The sequence below is a fragment of the Salvelinus alpinus genome, chromosome 2, assembly GCF_045679555.1.
Source record: "Salvelinus alpinus chromosome 2, SLU_Salpinus.1, whole genome shotgun sequence".
Lineage (NCBI taxonomy): Eukaryota > Metazoa > Chordata > Actinopteri > Salmoniformes > Salmonidae > Salvelinus > Salvelinus alpinus.
The window spans coordinates 106,657,877-106,675,126 of NC_092087.1; the positions used below are offsets into that span (position 1 = coordinate 106,657,877).

A 17,250-nucleotide genomic window follows, 5' to 3' on the forward strand; every position below is an offset into this window, starting at 1 on the left:
GTAAATCTATTAGCTAACCACGTTAGCAAAAGACACCACTTTTTTTACTCCACCAGTTTTTTACTCCATCAGTAGCTATCACAAATTCGGCCAAATAAAGATATAAATAGCCACTAACCAAGAAAAAACCTCATCAGATGACAGTCTGATAACATATTTATGGTATAGGATAGGTTTTGTTAGAAAAAAGTGCATATTTCAGGTAGAAATCACAGTTTACAATTGCACCGACCATCACAACTCGACTAGAATTACTACAGAGAGCAACGTGTATGACCAATTTACTCATCATAAAACATTTCATAAAAATAGACAAAGCATAGAAATGGAAAGACACAGATCTTGTGATTTCAGACAATATTTCAGATTTTCTAAGCGTTTTACAGCGAAAACACAATAAATCGATAAGTTAGCATACCACATGTGCAAACGTTACCAGAGCATCGATTCCAGCCAAAGAGCGCTATAACGTAATCATCGCCAAAATATATTAATTTTTTCACTAACCTTCTCAGAATTCTTCCGATGACACTCCTGTAACATCATTTTACAACATACATATAGAGTTTGTTCGAAAATGTGCATATTTAGCCATACAAAACCGTGGTTATACAATGAAAATAGTAGCAAATCAAGCCTCAAAATGTCGGACGTCATCTTTCAGAGTGATCTAGTTTAATCGAAAGCTAATCATATACCTGACTAAAAAATACAGGGTTGACAGGAATCGAAAGACAAATTAGTTCTTAATGCAACCGCTGATTTACATTTCTAAAATTATCCTTACTGTGCAATACAGGGTTCGCCAAGTGAAGCGATAACAAACAAAATGGCGGATTATGCGTTTAAAATATTTCGACAGAACAACGATTTATCATATTAAATATTTCTTACTATGAGGTGATTTTCCATCAGATTCTTGGGCAATGTATCCTTTCTTGGGTCTAATCTTCTTTTGGTCGATAGATGTCCTCTGTCCTTCGAAATGTCCACTAACATCGACCGAGACCCCGAAACGTGCCCAAAGCTTCAAAGTGCACGACAAAGAAATTCCTCAAAATCGCACTAAACGGATATAAATTGCTATAAAACGGTTCAAATTAACTACATTATGATGTTTTTAACAACTATAACGAGTAAAAACATGACCGGAGAAATATTACTGGCTAAACAACCATTTGGAAGGAGGCAAGTCCGATGTCCATCTTGCGTAAGACGCGCGAAGGGAAAGAACGGTACTTCCACGTTTTGTTGTTTTATAGTGGCTCTGATTGCGCAATCGACTCCATTCAAAACGTCATGACGTACTGACACCCAGAGGAAGACGTAGGCAGTGTCGGTTTCTCCATAGCATTTACAGGCACCTTAAAACCGACCCCAGATCAGGGGTCAAAATTTCTGAAATCTGACTCCCTGTCAGGAAAAGTGCTGTAGAAGTAGTTCTGTACCACTCAGAGACAAAATTCCAACGGCTATAGAAACTAGAAAGTGTTTTCTATCCAATAATAACAATAATATGCATATTGTACGATCAAGAATTGAGCACGAGGCAGTTTAATTTGGAGACCAAAAAATGCTAATGCGGAACAGCACCCCCTATAGTTGCAAGAAGTTAACGTGTGTGTGTGTGTCTCCTAGGGATCTGAAGCTGGACAACGTGATGCTGGATGCAGAAGGTCACATTAAGATCGCTGACTTTGGGATGTGTAAAGAGAACATGTTAGACGGTGTCACCACCAAGACCTTCTGTGGGACCCCAGACTACATCGCTCCTGAGGTAATGGTCTCTTCTGTTCTTGAGCTCCCTATCCTCTTCTTTCTCCCCTCCCCTTAGTACTCTATCCTCCTCCTATCTCATCCCTCTCCTCCCCCCTTAGTCCTCTCTCCTCCTCCTATCTCATCCCTCTATCCTCCTCCTATCTCATCCCTCTCTCCTCCTCCTATCTCATCCCTCTCTCCTCCCCCCTTAGTCCTCTATCCTCCTCCTATCTCATCCCTCTCCTCCCCCCTTAGTCCTCTATCCTCCTCCTATCTCATCCCTCTCTCCTCCCCCCCTTAGTCCTCTCTCCTCCTCCTATCTCATCCCTCTCTCCTCCCCATTAGTCCTCTATCCTCCTATCTCCTTCCTCTCTCCTCCCCCATTAGTCCTCTATCCTCCTCATATCTCATCCCTCTATCCTCCTCCTATCTCATCCCTCTCTCCTCCTCCTATCTCATCCCTCTATCCTCCTCCTATCTCATCCCTCTCTCCTCCTCCTATCTCATCCCTCTCTCCTCTCCTCCAGATCATAGCTTACCAGCCCTATGGGAAGTCCGTGGACTGGTGGGCCTTTGGAGTTCTGCTTTACGAGATGCTGGCTGGACAGGTAGGGGTGTGTGTGTATGGGTGTGGGTGTGGGGGGAGGGGGTACATAGTCTTACAGTACGTAGTGCAGAATGTCAGCCGTGTCCTCTCAGCGGTGCTCTGTGTGTCCCTCCCCAGCCTCCGTTCGATGGCGAGGATGAGGATGAGTTGTTTCAGTCCATCATGGAGCACCACGTCTCCTACCCCAAGTCCATGTCCAAGGAGGCTGTCGCCATCTGCAAAGGGGTGAGTATACACACTTACACTCTCTCACTCTCTCTCACACACAAACACACACTCTGACCTCTGACCCCTGTCTCTAGTTGATGACTAAGCACCCAGGGAAACGTCTGGGCTGTGGTCCGGAGGGGGAGAGGGATATAAAGGAGCACGCCTTCTTCCGTTACATGGACTGGGACAAACTGGAGAACAAGGAAGTCCAGCCGCCCTTCAAACCCAAAGCTGTGAGTCTAACCTATATAACCTATCTATATATATAGCCCTCTATACACTCATTATAACTACCTACTACCCCTTCAAACCCAAAGCTGTGAGTCTAACCTTTATAACCTATCTCTATCTACATATATATATATATATATATAACCCTCTATACACTCATTATAACTACCTACTACCCCTTCAAACCCAAAGCTGTGAGTCTAACCTTTATAACCTATCTCTATCTACATATATATATATATATATAGCCCTTTCCCCTCATTATAACTACCTACCACCCTTCAAACCCAAAGTTGTGAGTCTAACCTATATAACCTCTCTCTCTCTCTCTATATATATAGCCCTCTATACCCTCATTATAACTATATAACTACCTACTACCTCTTCAAACCCTAAGCTGTAGAATAGATCCACTAGATCTCTAAACTGTACAATAGATCCACTAGATCTCTAAGCTGTAGAATAGATCCACTAGATCTCTAAGCTGTAGAATAGTTCCACTAGATCTCTAAGCTGTAGAATAGTTCCACTAGATCTCTAAGCTGTATAATAGTTCCACTAGATCTCTAAGCTGTAGAATAGATCCACTAGATCTCTAAGCTGTAGAATAGATCCACTAGATCTCTAAGCTGTAGAATAGATCCACTAGATCTCTAAGCTGTAGAATAGTTCCACTAGATCTCTAAGCTGTAGAATAGTTCCACTAGATCTCTAAGCTGTAGAATAGTTCCACTAGATCTCTAAGCTGTAGAATAGTTCCACTAGATCTCTAAGCTGTAGAATAGATCCACTAGATCTCTAAGCTGTAGAATAGTTCCACTAGATCTCTAAGCTGTAGAATAGTTCCACTAGATCTCTAAGCTGTAGAATAGATCCACTAGATCTCTAAGCTGTAGAATAGTTCCACTAGATCTCTAAGCTGTAGAATAGATCCACTAGATCTCTAAGCTGTAGAATAGTTCCACTAGATCTCTAAGCTGTAGAATAGATCCACTAGATCTCTAAGCTGTAGAATAGATCCACTAGATCTCTAAGCTGTAGAATAGTTCCACTAGATCTCTAAGCTGTAGAATAGTTCCACTAGATCTCTAAGCTGTAGAATAGTTCCACTAGATCTCTAAGCTGTAGAATAGATCCACTAGATCTCTAAGCTGTAGAATAGTTCCACTAGATCTCTAAGCTGTAGAATAGTCCCACTAGATCTCTAAGCTGTAGAATAGATCCACTAGATCTCTAAGCTGTAGAATAGATCCACTAGATCTCTAAGCTGTAGAATAGTTCCACTAGATCTCAGGGGATTAAATACTTACCTAATCAATAAATATTTATTTTTCATAAATGTTTTACAAATGTTACAATTTTTCTTCCAATTTGACATTCCAGAGTATTTTGTGTAGATTGTTGATTAAAACAATTACAATTAAATCCATTTGAATCCACTTTGTAACACAACAAAATGTGGGGAAATAGTCAAGGGTTGTGAATACTTTCTGAAGGCAAGTCAAACAGCGATTGGTTCATTCCTCCCCCAAGCCCTGCCCACAAACCTCAAACCTCAAATATCATCCGCCATTAGTCTGAGCCAACAGATGCCAATGTCTCATTGAGGGGGTTCCATTAATCTGACCCAGGCTCCAGGGTAGGCGTCTCATTGAGGGGGTTCCATTAATCTGACCCAGGCTCCAGGGTAGGCGTCTCATTGACAGGGTTCCATTAATCTGACCCAGGCTCCAGGGTAGGCGTCTCATTGAGGGGATTCCATTAATCTGACCCAGGCTCCAGGGTAGGCGTCTCATTGAGGGGATTCCAATAATCTGACCCAGGCTCCAGGGTAGAGGTCTCATTGAGGGATTCCATTAATCTGACCCAGGCTCCAGGGTAGGCGTCTCATTGAGGGGATTCCATTAATCTGACCCAGGCTCCAGGGTAGGCGTCTTATTGAGGGATTCCATTAATCTGACCCAGGCTCCAGGGTAGGCGTCTCATTGAGGGGATTCCATTAATCTGACCCAGGGTAGGCGTCTTATTGAGGGGATTCCATTAATCTGACCCAGGCTCCAGGGTAGGCGTCTCATTGAGGGGATTCCATTAATCTGACCCAGGGTAGGCGTCTCATTGAGGCGGTTCCATTAATCTGACCCAGGCTCCAGGGTAGAGGTCTCATTGAGGGGATTCCATTAATCTGACCCAGGCTCCAGGGTAGGCGTCTCATTGAGGGGATTCCATTAATCTGACCCAGGCTCCAGGGTAGGCGTCTCATTGAGGGGGTTCCATTAATCTGACCCAGGCTCCAGGGTAGGCGTCTCATTGAGGGGATTCCATTAATCTGACCCAGGCTCCAGGGTAGGCGTCTCATTGAGGGGATTCCAATAATCTGACCCAGGCTCCAGGGTAGGCGTCTCATTGAGGGGGTTCCATTAATCTGACCCAGGGTAGGCGTCTCATTGAGGGGGTTCCATTAATCTGACCCAGGGTAGGCGTCTCATTGAGGGGGTTCCATTAATCTGACCCAGGGTAGGCGTCTCATTGAGGGGTTCCATTAATCTGACCCAGGCTCCAGGGTAGGCGTCTTATTGAGGGGGTTCCATTAATCTGACCCAGGCTCCATGGTAGGAGTCTCATTGAGGGGATTCCAATAATCTGACCCAGGCTCCAGGGTAGGCGTCTCATTGAGGGGATTCCACTAAGCAGGTAGCCTAGTGGTTAGAGCGTTGGACTTGTAACCGAAAGGTTGCTAGATCAAATCCCTGAGCTGACAAGGTAAAAATCTGTTGTTCTGCCCCTGAACAAGGCAGTGTTCCTAGGCCGTCATTGTAAATAAGAATTTGTTCTTAACTGACTTGCCTTGTTAAATAAATAAAGGTTTTTAGAAAGTCTGCTCCAGGGTAGGTGTTTTTTGCACCGGGTCAAAGTTAATTGCATTAGTTTAGGAACCAGGCTGCTTCCTGGGTGTGAACCAGGTTCCCCGTTCAAAGCCCAGGGTGAAGTCGTCTCAAAACAAAGTGACTAAATTAAACACGTGGAGTGAAGAGTAGGATTGTGTGTTTTGCAAAAGTGATTTTTTTAAATTAAAACGCTTTATGTGCCTTCCTAATGAAAACTAGTTTGAAAATTAAAACATATTTGATGGAAAAGAGGTGTTGTATGTTTCTGGTCGATGTACCATGATGCCTTGTTGACAACATGACCGGGCAGATTACTGTTCTGTTAGAGAAGGCTGCTCCTCCCTCACCGCCCGGTCACATCACAGGCCTCAGCCCGGTGTCCCTCAGCCCGGTGTCCCTCAGCCCGGTGTCCCTCAGCCCGGTGTCCCTGAGCCCGGTGTCCCTCAGCCCGGTGTCCCTCAGCCCGGTGTCCCTCAGCCCGGTGTCCCTCAGCCCGGTGTCCCTCAGCCCAGCATAATTGAACCCACTGGTTTGCGTTGTCGCTACGTCACAGGATGCTGAGGCTTCATTGGCTCATTTGAACCAATGAAAGTCCAAGGATGTCCGGTCCGAATTGTGATTGGTTGGCTGATTTATTATCCAATCCAATATTCTCATTCTTACGTCACTAGTCCATTCATCCAATGACCAGCTTTTACCCCTTGAGGTTCTGTTATTTATTTTTTTCCTTCAGGGTCGTGTTAAGTTGGCATGAAATGAATCAGCACCACACTGGTGGAAAAAAAGTATAATTATATTCTGTTGTGGATGAGGACCGGATGACTCTCCATCCATCTACATTATATTTATATTATGTTGTGGATGAGGACCGGATGACTCTCCATCCATCTACATTATATTTATATTATGTTGTGGATGAGGACTGGATGACTCTCCATCCATCTACATTATATTTATATTATGTTGTGGATGAGGACCGGATGACTCTCCGTCTACTTCATTATATTTATATTATGTTGTGGATGAGGACCGGATGACTCTCCATCCATCTACATTATATTTATATTATGTTGTGGATGAGGACCGGATGACTCTCCATCCATCTTCATTATATTTATATTATGTTGTGGATGAGGACCGGATGACTCTCCATCCATCCATCTTCATTATATTTATATTATGTTGTGGATGAGGACCGGATGACTCTCCATCCATCTACATTATATTTATATTATGTTGTGGATGAGGACCGGATGACTCCGTCTACTTCATTATATTTATATTATGTTGTGGATGAGGACTGGATGACTCTCCATCCATCTACATTATATTTATATTATGTTGTGGATGAGGACCGGATGACTCTCTGTCCATCTCCATTATATTTATATTATGTTGTGGATGAGGACCGGATGACTCTCCATCCATCTACATTATATTTATATTCTGTTGTGGATGAGGACCGGATGACTCTCCGTCCATCTACTTCATTATATTTATATTCTGTTGTGGATGAGGACCGGATGACTCTCCGTCCATCTACTTCATTATATTTATATTCTGTTGTGGATGAGGACCGGATGACTCTCCGTCCATCTACTTCATTATATTTATATTATGTTGTGGATGAGGACCGGATGACTCTCCGTCCATCTACATTATATTTATATTATGTTGTGGATGAGGACCGGATGACTCCGTCTACTTCATTATATTTATATTATGTTGTGGATGAGGACCGGATGACTCTCCGTCCATCTACTTCATTATATTTATATTCTGTTGTGGATGAGGACCGGATGACTCTCCATCCATCTACATTATATTTATATTATGTTGTGGATGAAGGCCGGATGACTCTCCGTCCATCTACATTATATTTATATTATGTTGTGGATGAGGACCGGATGACTCTCCGTCTACTTCATTATATTTATATTATGTTGTGGATGAGGACCGGATGACTCTCCATCTACTTCATTATATTTATATTATGTTGTGGATGAGGACCGGATGACTCTCCGTCCATCTACTTCATTATATTTATATTCTGTTGTGGATGAGGACCGGATGACTCTCCGTCCATCTACATTATATTTATATTATGTTGTGGATGAGGACCGGATGACTCTCCGTCTACTTCATTATATTTATATTATGTTGTGGATGAGGACCGGATGACTCTCCATCTACTTCATTATATTTATATTATGTTGTGGATGAGGACCGGATGACTCTCCCTCCATCTACATTATATTTATATTATGTTGTGGATGAGGACCGGATGACTCTCCGTCCATCTACTTCATTATATTTATATTCTGTTGTGGATGAGGACCGGATGACTCCGTCTACTTCATTATATTTATATTATGTTGTGGATGAGGACCGGATGACTCCGTCTACTTCATTATATTTATATTATGTTGTGGATGAGGACCGGATGACTCTCCGTCCATCTACTTCATTATATTTATATTCTGTTGTGGATGAGGACCGGATGACTCTCCATCCATCTACATTATATTTATATTATGTTGTGGATGAAGGCCGGATGACTCTCCGTCTACTTCATTATATTTATATTATGTTGTGGATGAGGACCGGATGACTCTCCATCCATCTACATTATATTTATATTATGTTGTGGATGAGGACCGGATGACTCTCCATCCATCTCCATTATATTTATCTTCTGTTTCTCCTCTACTTTCTGTGTTTTTATTTCATCCATCCATCCCTCTTCTCTCTCCCTCCTCCACAGTGTGGTCGCGAAGCAGAGAACTTTGACCGTTTCTTTACACGCCACCCCCCCGTCTTGACCCCCCCTGACCAGGAGGTCATCATGAACCTGGACCAGGAAGAGTTCCAGGGATTCTCATTTGTTAACCCAGAGTACCCCGACATGGACTGACCAATCACAGCGCTGCATTAGCTCCATGATCCTGCCCCCTTCTTCCAGATCTCATCTCATTTCCAGGATATGTTTTAGGACCAAGGGTGTGTCCCAATCACCTTTCCTCCCTCTTGAGCGTGCCCCTTGTCCACTACTCCCGAGTGGCGCGGCGGTCTAAGGCACTGCATCTCAGTGCAAGAAGCGTCACTACAGTCCCTGGTTCAAATCTAGGCTTTATTACAGCGGTCTAAGACACTGTATCTCAGTGCTAGAGTCGTCACTACAGACCCTGGTTCAAATCCAGGCTGTATCACACCCGGCCGTGATCGGGAGTCCTAATAGGGCGGCGCACGATTGGCCCAGCGTCGTCCAGTTCAGGCCGGGGGTTTGACCGTCATTATAAATAAGAATTTGTTCTTAACTGACTTGTCTAGTTAAATGAAGGTTAAATAAATAAAATAAAAAATAAACACAAATGTAAAAACATTGTATTGGTGTAAAGCTGGAATAGAGCTTCCATTTTACCACTCATTTCCTTTCAAGTGAACAAGTGCATACTTTGGGAGAGAAGGGGAGAGAATTGGGACATAGCCTAGTCCCTACTACCCTTATCTACTGTTCAAACCCTAACCTAAACACAGATCTAGGATCAGATTCCCCCCAATGCCCCAGTCTGAACCATTATGGAGATCTGACCTCTGATCAGCGGTTAAAGACAACTTCTACTCAACAGAACAGAAGGACCCAATGTGTCTATGAAATCCTATAAATGCTGAATCCAATCGATTTTAACTCATCGATAATCAAATCAATTACATTCCACCATCAACCAATCAAATGACCTCCCACTGTTCTGGGACCAATATTGACCGACTGATCGAACTGATCGACTTTCTACTATTAATGATCAATCAGGGTATTGTTTTTTGTATTGATTAGGGATTTACTGTCAGAATACTAGAATTGTTATGACGTGTTAGCATGTTAGCATCATGTTATTACAGGGAGGGAGGCTGAATATACGTAGCCTCCTTGGTACTGTCACCACCACCACCTCACACACTATGTTACGTTACTGTAAAACTGTGCCAAAGCAGGGTCAGAGTTCAGGGTCCAGTGTCCTTCGTTACCAGGGAGACACACTGCAGCCATTTTGTGCCACAGAGCCCAACAACCACACCTCAGAATAGTATTCACTGCAACTGGAAACGCACAGACACACTGCAGCCATTTTGTGCCACAGAGCCCAACAACCACACCTCAGAATAGCAGTCACTGCAACTGGAAACGCACAGACACACCAGGGTTCATCTCCAGTAGTCTGTCAACCCGGTCCAACCACCCATCTCTAGATATCGCTCTGAGACCAGGGCCCATTCCCTCTATAGTGACCTGTTATCGATCAGAGAGGGCCCATTCCCTCTATAGTGACCTGCTATTGACCAGAGAGGGCCCATTCCCTCTATAGTGACCTGCTATTGACCAGAGAGGGCCCATTCCCTCTATAGTGACCTGCTATTGACCAGAGAGGGCCCATTCCCTCTATAGTGACCTGCTATTGACCAGAGAGGGCCCATTCCCTCTATAGTGACCTGCTATTGACCAGAGAGGGCCCATTCCCTCTATAGTGACCTGCTATTGACCAGAGAGGGCCCATTCCCTCTATAGTGACCTGTTATTGACCAGAGAGGGCCCATTCCCTCTATAGTGACCTGTTATCGATCAGGTCCCATTCCCTCTATAGTGACCTGTTATCGATCAGGGCCCATTCCCTCTATAGTGACCTGTTATCGATCAGGTCCCATTCCCTCTATAGTGACCTGTTATCGATCAGGGCCCATTCCCTCTATAGTGACCTGTTATCGATCAGGGCCCATTCCCTCTATAGTGACCTGTTATCGATCAGGGCCCATTCCCTCTATAGTGACCTGTTATCGATCAGGGCCCTGGCCCAGTAGAAAGTAGTGCACTGCATAGGGAGATCAGTGTGTGATTTCAGATGCTGTGTAGGAATTATCTGACCACTGCCAAACAGGGATGTTATACATGATACTTAACCAGGGGAGTTAGTTAGTACTGGTTTAGTTAACCATGGTGTTAGTTAGTACTAGTTTAGTTAACTAGGGGGTTTGTTAGTTAGTACTTGGTTAGTTAACCAGGGGGGTTAGTTAGTACTAGGTTAGTTAACTGGTTATTAGTACCGGGGGGGTGGGAGGTGTTCTGTAACTGTTTAAAGAGATATCTGATTATATTACCGTGCAGTTAAATGTGTCAAACAGGAAAATACTGGAACATTTTTTTTCTTGTGTCAAGAGTGACTGGGTATGATGAGGAGGATTACAATGATGATGAGGATGATAACGATGAGAATGAGGATAATGATGATGTTGATAATGAGGATGATGACAATGAGGATGATGATAATGAGGATAATGATGATGTTGATAATGAGGATGGTAAATGAGGATAATGAGGATGTTGATAATGAGGATGGTAAATGAGGATAATGAGGATGTTGATAATGAGGGTGGTATTAATGAGGATGTTGATAATGAGGATGTTGATGATGTTGATAATGATAATGAGGATGATGCTGATAATGAGGATGATAATGAGGTTAATGATGATGTTGATAATGAGGATGATGATGGCTGAATCTTGTTTTGTGTGTCTGCTGAGCTAAAGGCTATAGGCCTTATCTGATCTTGTTTTGTGTGTCCGCTGAGCTAAAGGCTATAGGCCTCATCTGATCTTGGGGAGTTAACTCAAGTGTCTACTGTCTTACAGGAAACTTACAGAGATGTGTAACGATGTAGGGAGAGGGGGTGTGTCGTTGATCTTGTAAGTGTAAATCTGTCTTCTGATTGGATAATATAATATAACTCAACTCACCTCCTGGTGCCTAACGTCTCAACCAGCGTACTGCTCTCTGTCTCATTACACACACACACACACACACACACACACACACACACACACACACACACACACACACACACACACACACACACACACACACACACATCCTAGTCCACATAGAAACCCCTTGAGAAGCAGACTGTCTACTAGTCCACATAGAAACCCCTTGAGAAGCAGACTGTCTACTAGTCCACATAGAAACCCCTTGAGAAGCAGACTGTCTCCTAGTCCACATAGAAACCCCTTGAGAAGCAGACTGTCTACTAGTCCACATAGAAACCCCTTGAGAAGCAGACTGTCTCCTAGTCTACATAGAAACCCCTTGAGAAGCAGACTGTCTCCTAGTCCACATAGAAACCCCTTGAGAAGCAGACTGTCTCGTAGTCCACATAGAAACCCCTTGAGAAGCAGACTGTCACCTAGTCCCCATAGAAACCCCTTGAGAAGCAGACTGTCTCCTAGTCCACATAGAAACCCCTTGAGAAGCAGACTGTCTACTAGTCCACATAGATACCCCTTGAGAAGCAGACTGTCTACTAGTACACATAGAAACCCCTTGAGAAGCAGACTGTCTCCTAGTCCACATAGAAACCCCTTGAGAAGCAGACTGTCTACTAGTCCACATAGAAACCCCTTGAGAAGCAGACTGTCTCCTAGTCCACATAGAAACCCCTTGAGAAGCAGACTGTCTCCTAGTCTACATAGAAACCCCTTGAGGAGCAGACTGTCTCCTAGTCCACATAGAAACCCCTTGAGAAGCAGACTGTCTACTAGTCCACATAGAAACCCCTTGAGAAGCAGACTGTCTACTAGTCTACATAGAAACCCCTTGAGGAGCAGACTGTCTACTAGTCCACATAGAAACCCCTTGAGGAGCAGACTGTCTACTAGTCCACATAGAAACCCCTTGAGAAGCAGACTGTCTACTAGTCCACATAGAAACCCCTTGAGAAGCAGACTGTCTACTAGTCCACATAGAAACCCCTTGAGGAGCAGACTGTCTACTAGTCCACATAGAAACCTCTTGAGGAGCAGACTGTCTACTAGTCCACATAGAAACCCCTTGAGAAGCAGACTGTCTACTAGTCCACATAGAAACCCCTTGAGAAGCAGACTGTCTACTAGTCCACATAGAAACCCCTTGAGAAGCAGACTGTCTCCTAGTCCACATAGAAAATCCTTGAGAAGCAGACTGTCTCCTAGTCCACATAGAAACCCCTTGAGAAGCAGACTGTCTACTAGTCCACATAGAAACCCCTTGAGGAGCAGACTGTCTCCTAGTCCACATAGAAACCCCTTGAGAAGCAGACTGTCTACTAGTCCACATAGAAACCCCTTGAGAAGCAGACTGTCTACTAGTCCACATAGAAACCCCTTGAGAAGCAGACTGTCTCCTAGTCCACATAGAAACCCCTTGAGAAGCAGACTGTCTACTAGTCCACATAGAAACCCCTTGAGAAGCAGACTGTCTACTAGTCCACATAGAAACCCCTTGAGAAGCAGACTGTCTACTAGTCCACATAGAAACCCCTTGAGAAGCAGACTGTCTCCTAGTCCACATAGAAACCCCTTGAGAAGCAGACTGTCTCCTAGTCTACATAGAAACCCCTTGAGAAGCAGACTGTCTACTAGTCCACATAGAAACCCCTTGAGAAGCAGACTGTCTACTAGTCTACATAGAAACCCCTTGAGAAGCAGACTGTCTACTAGTCCACATAGAAACCCCTTGAGAAGCAGACTGTCTACTAGTCCACATAGAAACCCCTTGAGAAGCAGACTGTCTCCTAGTCCACATAGAAACCCCTTGAGAAGCAGACTGTCTCCTAGTCCACATAGAAACCCCTTGAGAAGCAGACTGTCTACTAGTCCACATAGAAACCCCTTGGGAAGCAGACTGTCTACTAATCCACATAGAAACCCCTTGAGAAGCAGACTGTCTACTAGTCCACATAGAAACCCCTTGAGAAGCAGACTGTCTACTAGTCCACATAGAAACCCCTTGAGGAGCAGACTGTCTCCTAGTCCACATAGAAACCCCCTGAGGAGCAGACTGTCTCCTAGTCCACGTAGAAACCCCTTGAGAAGCAGACTGTCTCCTAGTCCACATAGAAACCCCTTGAGAAGCAGACTGTCTCCTAGTCCACATAGAAACCCCTTGAGAAGCAGACTGTCTACTAGTCTACATAGAAACCCCTTGAGAAGCAGACTGTCTCCTAGTCCACATAGAAACCCCTTGAGAAGCAGACTGTCTACTAGTCCACATAGAAACCCCTTGAGAAGCAGACTGTCTACTAGTCCACATAGAAACCCCTTGAGAAGCAGACTGTCTACTAGTCCACATAGAAACCCCTTGAGAAGCAGACTGTCTCCTAGTCCACATAGAAACCCCTTGAGAAGCAGACTGTCTACTAGTCCACATAGAAACCCCTTGAGAAGCAGACTGTCTCCTAGTCTACATAGAAACCCCTTGAGAAGCAGACTGTCTCCTAGTCCACATAGAAACCCCTTGAGAAGCAGACTGTCTCGTAGTCCACATAGAAACCCCTTGAGAAGCAGACTGTCACCTAGTCCCCATAGAAACCCCTTGAGAAGCAGACTGTCTCCTAGTCCACATAGAAACCCCTTGAGAAGCAGACTGTCTACTAGTCCACATAGATACCCCTTGAGAAGCAGACTGTCTACTAGTACACATAGAAACCCCTTGAGAAGCAGACTGTCTCCTAGTCCACATAGAAACCCCTTGAGAAGCAGACTGTCTACTAGTCCACATAGAAACCCCTTGAGAAGCAGACTGTCTACTAGTCTACATAGAAACCCCTTGAGGAGCAGACTGTCTACTAGTCCACATAGAAACCCCTTGAGGAGCAGACTGTCTACTAGTCCACATAGAAACCCCTTGAGAAGCAGACTGTCTACTAGTCCACATAGAAACCCCTTGAGAAGCAGACTGTCTACTAGTCCACATAGAAACCCCTTGAGGAGCAGACTGTCTACTAGTCCACATAGAAACCTCTTGAGGAGCAGACTGTCTACTAGTCCACATAGAAACCCCTTGAGAAGCAGACTGTCTACTAGTCCACATAGAAACCCCTTGAGAAGCAGACTGTCTACTAGTCCACATAGAAACCCCTTGAGAAGCAGACTGTCTCCTAGTCCACATAGAAAATCCTTGAGAAGCAGACTGTCTCCTAGTCCACATAGAAACCCCTTGAGAAGCAGACTGTCTACTAGTCCACATAGAAACCCCTTGAGGAGCAGACTGTCTCCTAGTCCACATAGAAACCCCTTGAGAAGCAGACTGTCTACTAGTCCACATAGAAACCCCTTGAGAAGCAGACTGTCTACTAGTCCACATAGAAACCCCTTGAGAAGCAGACTGTCTCCTAGTCCACATAGAAACCCCTTGAGAAGCAGACTGTCTACTAGTCCACATAGAAACCCCTTGAGAAGCAGACTGTCTACTAGTCCACATAGAAACCCCTTGAGAAGCAGACTGTCTACTAGTCCACATAGAAACCCCTTGAGAAGCAGACTGTCTCCTAGTCCACATAGAAACCCCTTGAGAAGCAGACTGTCTCCTAGTCTACATAGAAACCCCTTGAGAAGCAGACTGTCTACTAGTCCACATAGAAACCCCTTGAGAAGCAGACTGTCTACTAGTCTACATAGAAACCCCTTGAGAAGCAGACTGTCTACTAGTCCACATAGAAACCCCTTGAGAAGCAGACTGTCTACTAGTCCACATAGAAACCCCTTGAGAAGCAGACTGTCTCCTAGTCCACATAGAAACCCCTTGAGAAGCAGACTGTCTCCTAGTCCACATAGAAACCCCTTGAGAAGCAGACTGTCTACTAGTCCACATAGAAACCCCTTGAGAAGCAGACTGTCTACTAATCCACATAGAAACCCCTTGAGAAGCAGACTGTCTACTAGTCCACATAGAAACCCCTTGAGAAGCAGACTGTCTACTAGTCCACATAGAAACCCCTTGAGGAGCAGACTGTCTCCTAGTCCACATAGAAACCCCCTGAGGAGCAGACTGTCTCCTAGTCCACGTAGAAACCCCTTGAGAAGCAGACTGTCTCCTAGTCCACATAGAAACCCCTTGAGAAGCAGACTGTCTCCTAGTCCACATAGAAACCCCTTGAGAAGCAGACTGTCTACTAGTCTACATAGAAACCCCTTGAGAAGCAGACTGTCTCCTAGTCCACATAGAAACCCCTTGAGAAGCAGACTGTCTACTAGTCCACATAGAAACCCCTTGAGAAGCAGACTGTCGACTAGTCTACATAGAAACCCCTTGAGAAGCAGACTGTCTCCTAGTCCACATAGAAACCCCTTGAGAAGCAGACTGTCTACTAGTCCACATAGAAACCCCTTGAGGAGCAGACTGTCTCCTAGTCCACATAGAAACCCCTTGAGAAGCAGACTGTCTCCTAGTCTACATAGAAACCCCTTGAGAAGCAGACTGTCTACTAGTCCACATAGAAACCCCTTGAGAAGCAGACTGTCTCCTAGTCCACATAGAAACCCCTTGAGGAGCAGACTGTCTCCTAGTCTACATAGAAACCCCTTGAGGAGCAGACTGTCTACTAGTCCACATAGAAACCCCTTGAGGAGCAGACTCAGTGTACTCGTCCCTGGCTGTCCATAGGGGTGTGATGACATCACCCTCAGCAGCTGGTGTGTAAACCCCAGCAGGTCCCAGGAGACCAGGGGCTAGAGTTTGGACCTTTTCCCCGACCGGTCCGCTGGATATGGGGCTGCTGGGTGGGCAGGGCCCCCTGGGGCTGAGGGGCCGAGAGGAGAGATGGAGAGCAGAAGGTAGGAAATAAACAAGTGTTCCCGGAAACTATCTCTTCTCTCTCCGTTCCTCTCTTCCTGAGTCTTTCTGTATGTCCTTCTATAGCTCTCTCACTCTGCTGGTCTGTAACGGTCTGTCTCTGCCAGTCTGTAACATCCTCTCTCTGCTGGTCTGTAACACTCTCACTCTGCTGGTCTGTAACACCCTGTCTCTGCTGGTCTGTAACGGCCTGTCTCTGCCAGTATGTAACAGTCTGTCTCTCTGGCAGTCTGTAAAACCCTGTCTCTGCCAGTCTGTAACGGCCTGTCTCTGCCAGTATGTAACAGTCTGTCTCTCTGGCAGTCTGTAAAACCCTGTCTCTGCCAGTATGTAACGGCCTGTCTCTGCCAGTATGTAACAGTCTGTCTCTCTGCCAGTCTGTAACGGCCTGTCTCTGCCAGTATGTAACAGTCTGTCTCTCTGGCAGTCTGTAAAACCCTGTCTCTGCCAGTATGTAACATCCTGTCTCTGTAACGGTCTGTCTCTCTGCTGGTCTGTAACACCCTCACTCTGCCGGTCTGTAACATCCTGTCTCTGTAACGGTCTGTCTCTCTGCCGGTCTGTAACACCCTCTCTCTGTAACGGTCTGTCTCTCTGCCAGTCTGTAACGGTCTCTCTGCCAGTATGTAACAGTCTGTCTCTCTGCCAGTCTGTAACGGTCTGTCTCTCTGCCAGTCTGTAACGCTCTGTCTCTCTGCCAGTCTGTAACGGTCTGTCCCTCTGCCAGTATGTAACAGTCTGTCTCTCTGCCAGTCTGTAACGCTCTGTCTCTCTGCCAGTCTGTAACGGTCTGTCCCTCTGCCAGTATGTAACAGTCTGTCTCTCTGCCAGTCTGTAACGGTCTGTCTCTCTGCCAGTCTGTAACGGTCTGTCCCTCTGCCAGTCTGTAACGGTCTGTCCC

The 17,250-nt window shown here is 45.1% G+C and overlaps 1 protein-coding gene across 3 annotated transcripts in view; it reads left to right on the top strand.

Moving 5' to 3' along the window:
- The window catches only part of LOC139568424 (protein kinase C beta type), a 97,508-nt gene that overhangs the window by 69,515 nt on the left and 10,743 nt on the right, over nucleotides 1-17,250 (top strand). For 2 of the 3 annotated variants that reach the window (XR_011673600.1, XM_071390231.1), the window contains exons 13-16: nucleotides 1,639-1,777; nucleotides 2,286-2,366; nucleotides 2,483-2,590; nucleotides 2,668-2,808. Coding sequence is in view for 2 of the 3 variants with exons in the window: in XM_071390231.1 (XP_071246332.1) it covers nucleotides 1,639-1,777; nucleotides 2,286-2,366; nucleotides 2,483-2,590; nucleotides 2,668-2,808 (469 nt within the window). In the remaining variant the exon portion in view is untranslated. Of the gene's footprint in view, nucleotides 1-1,638; nucleotides 1,778-2,285; nucleotides 2,367-2,482; nucleotides 2,591-2,667; nucleotides 2,809-8,455; nucleotides 11,502-17,250 lie in introns of those variants that run through there. The other variant, XM_071390232.1, reaches the window with a different exon arrangement.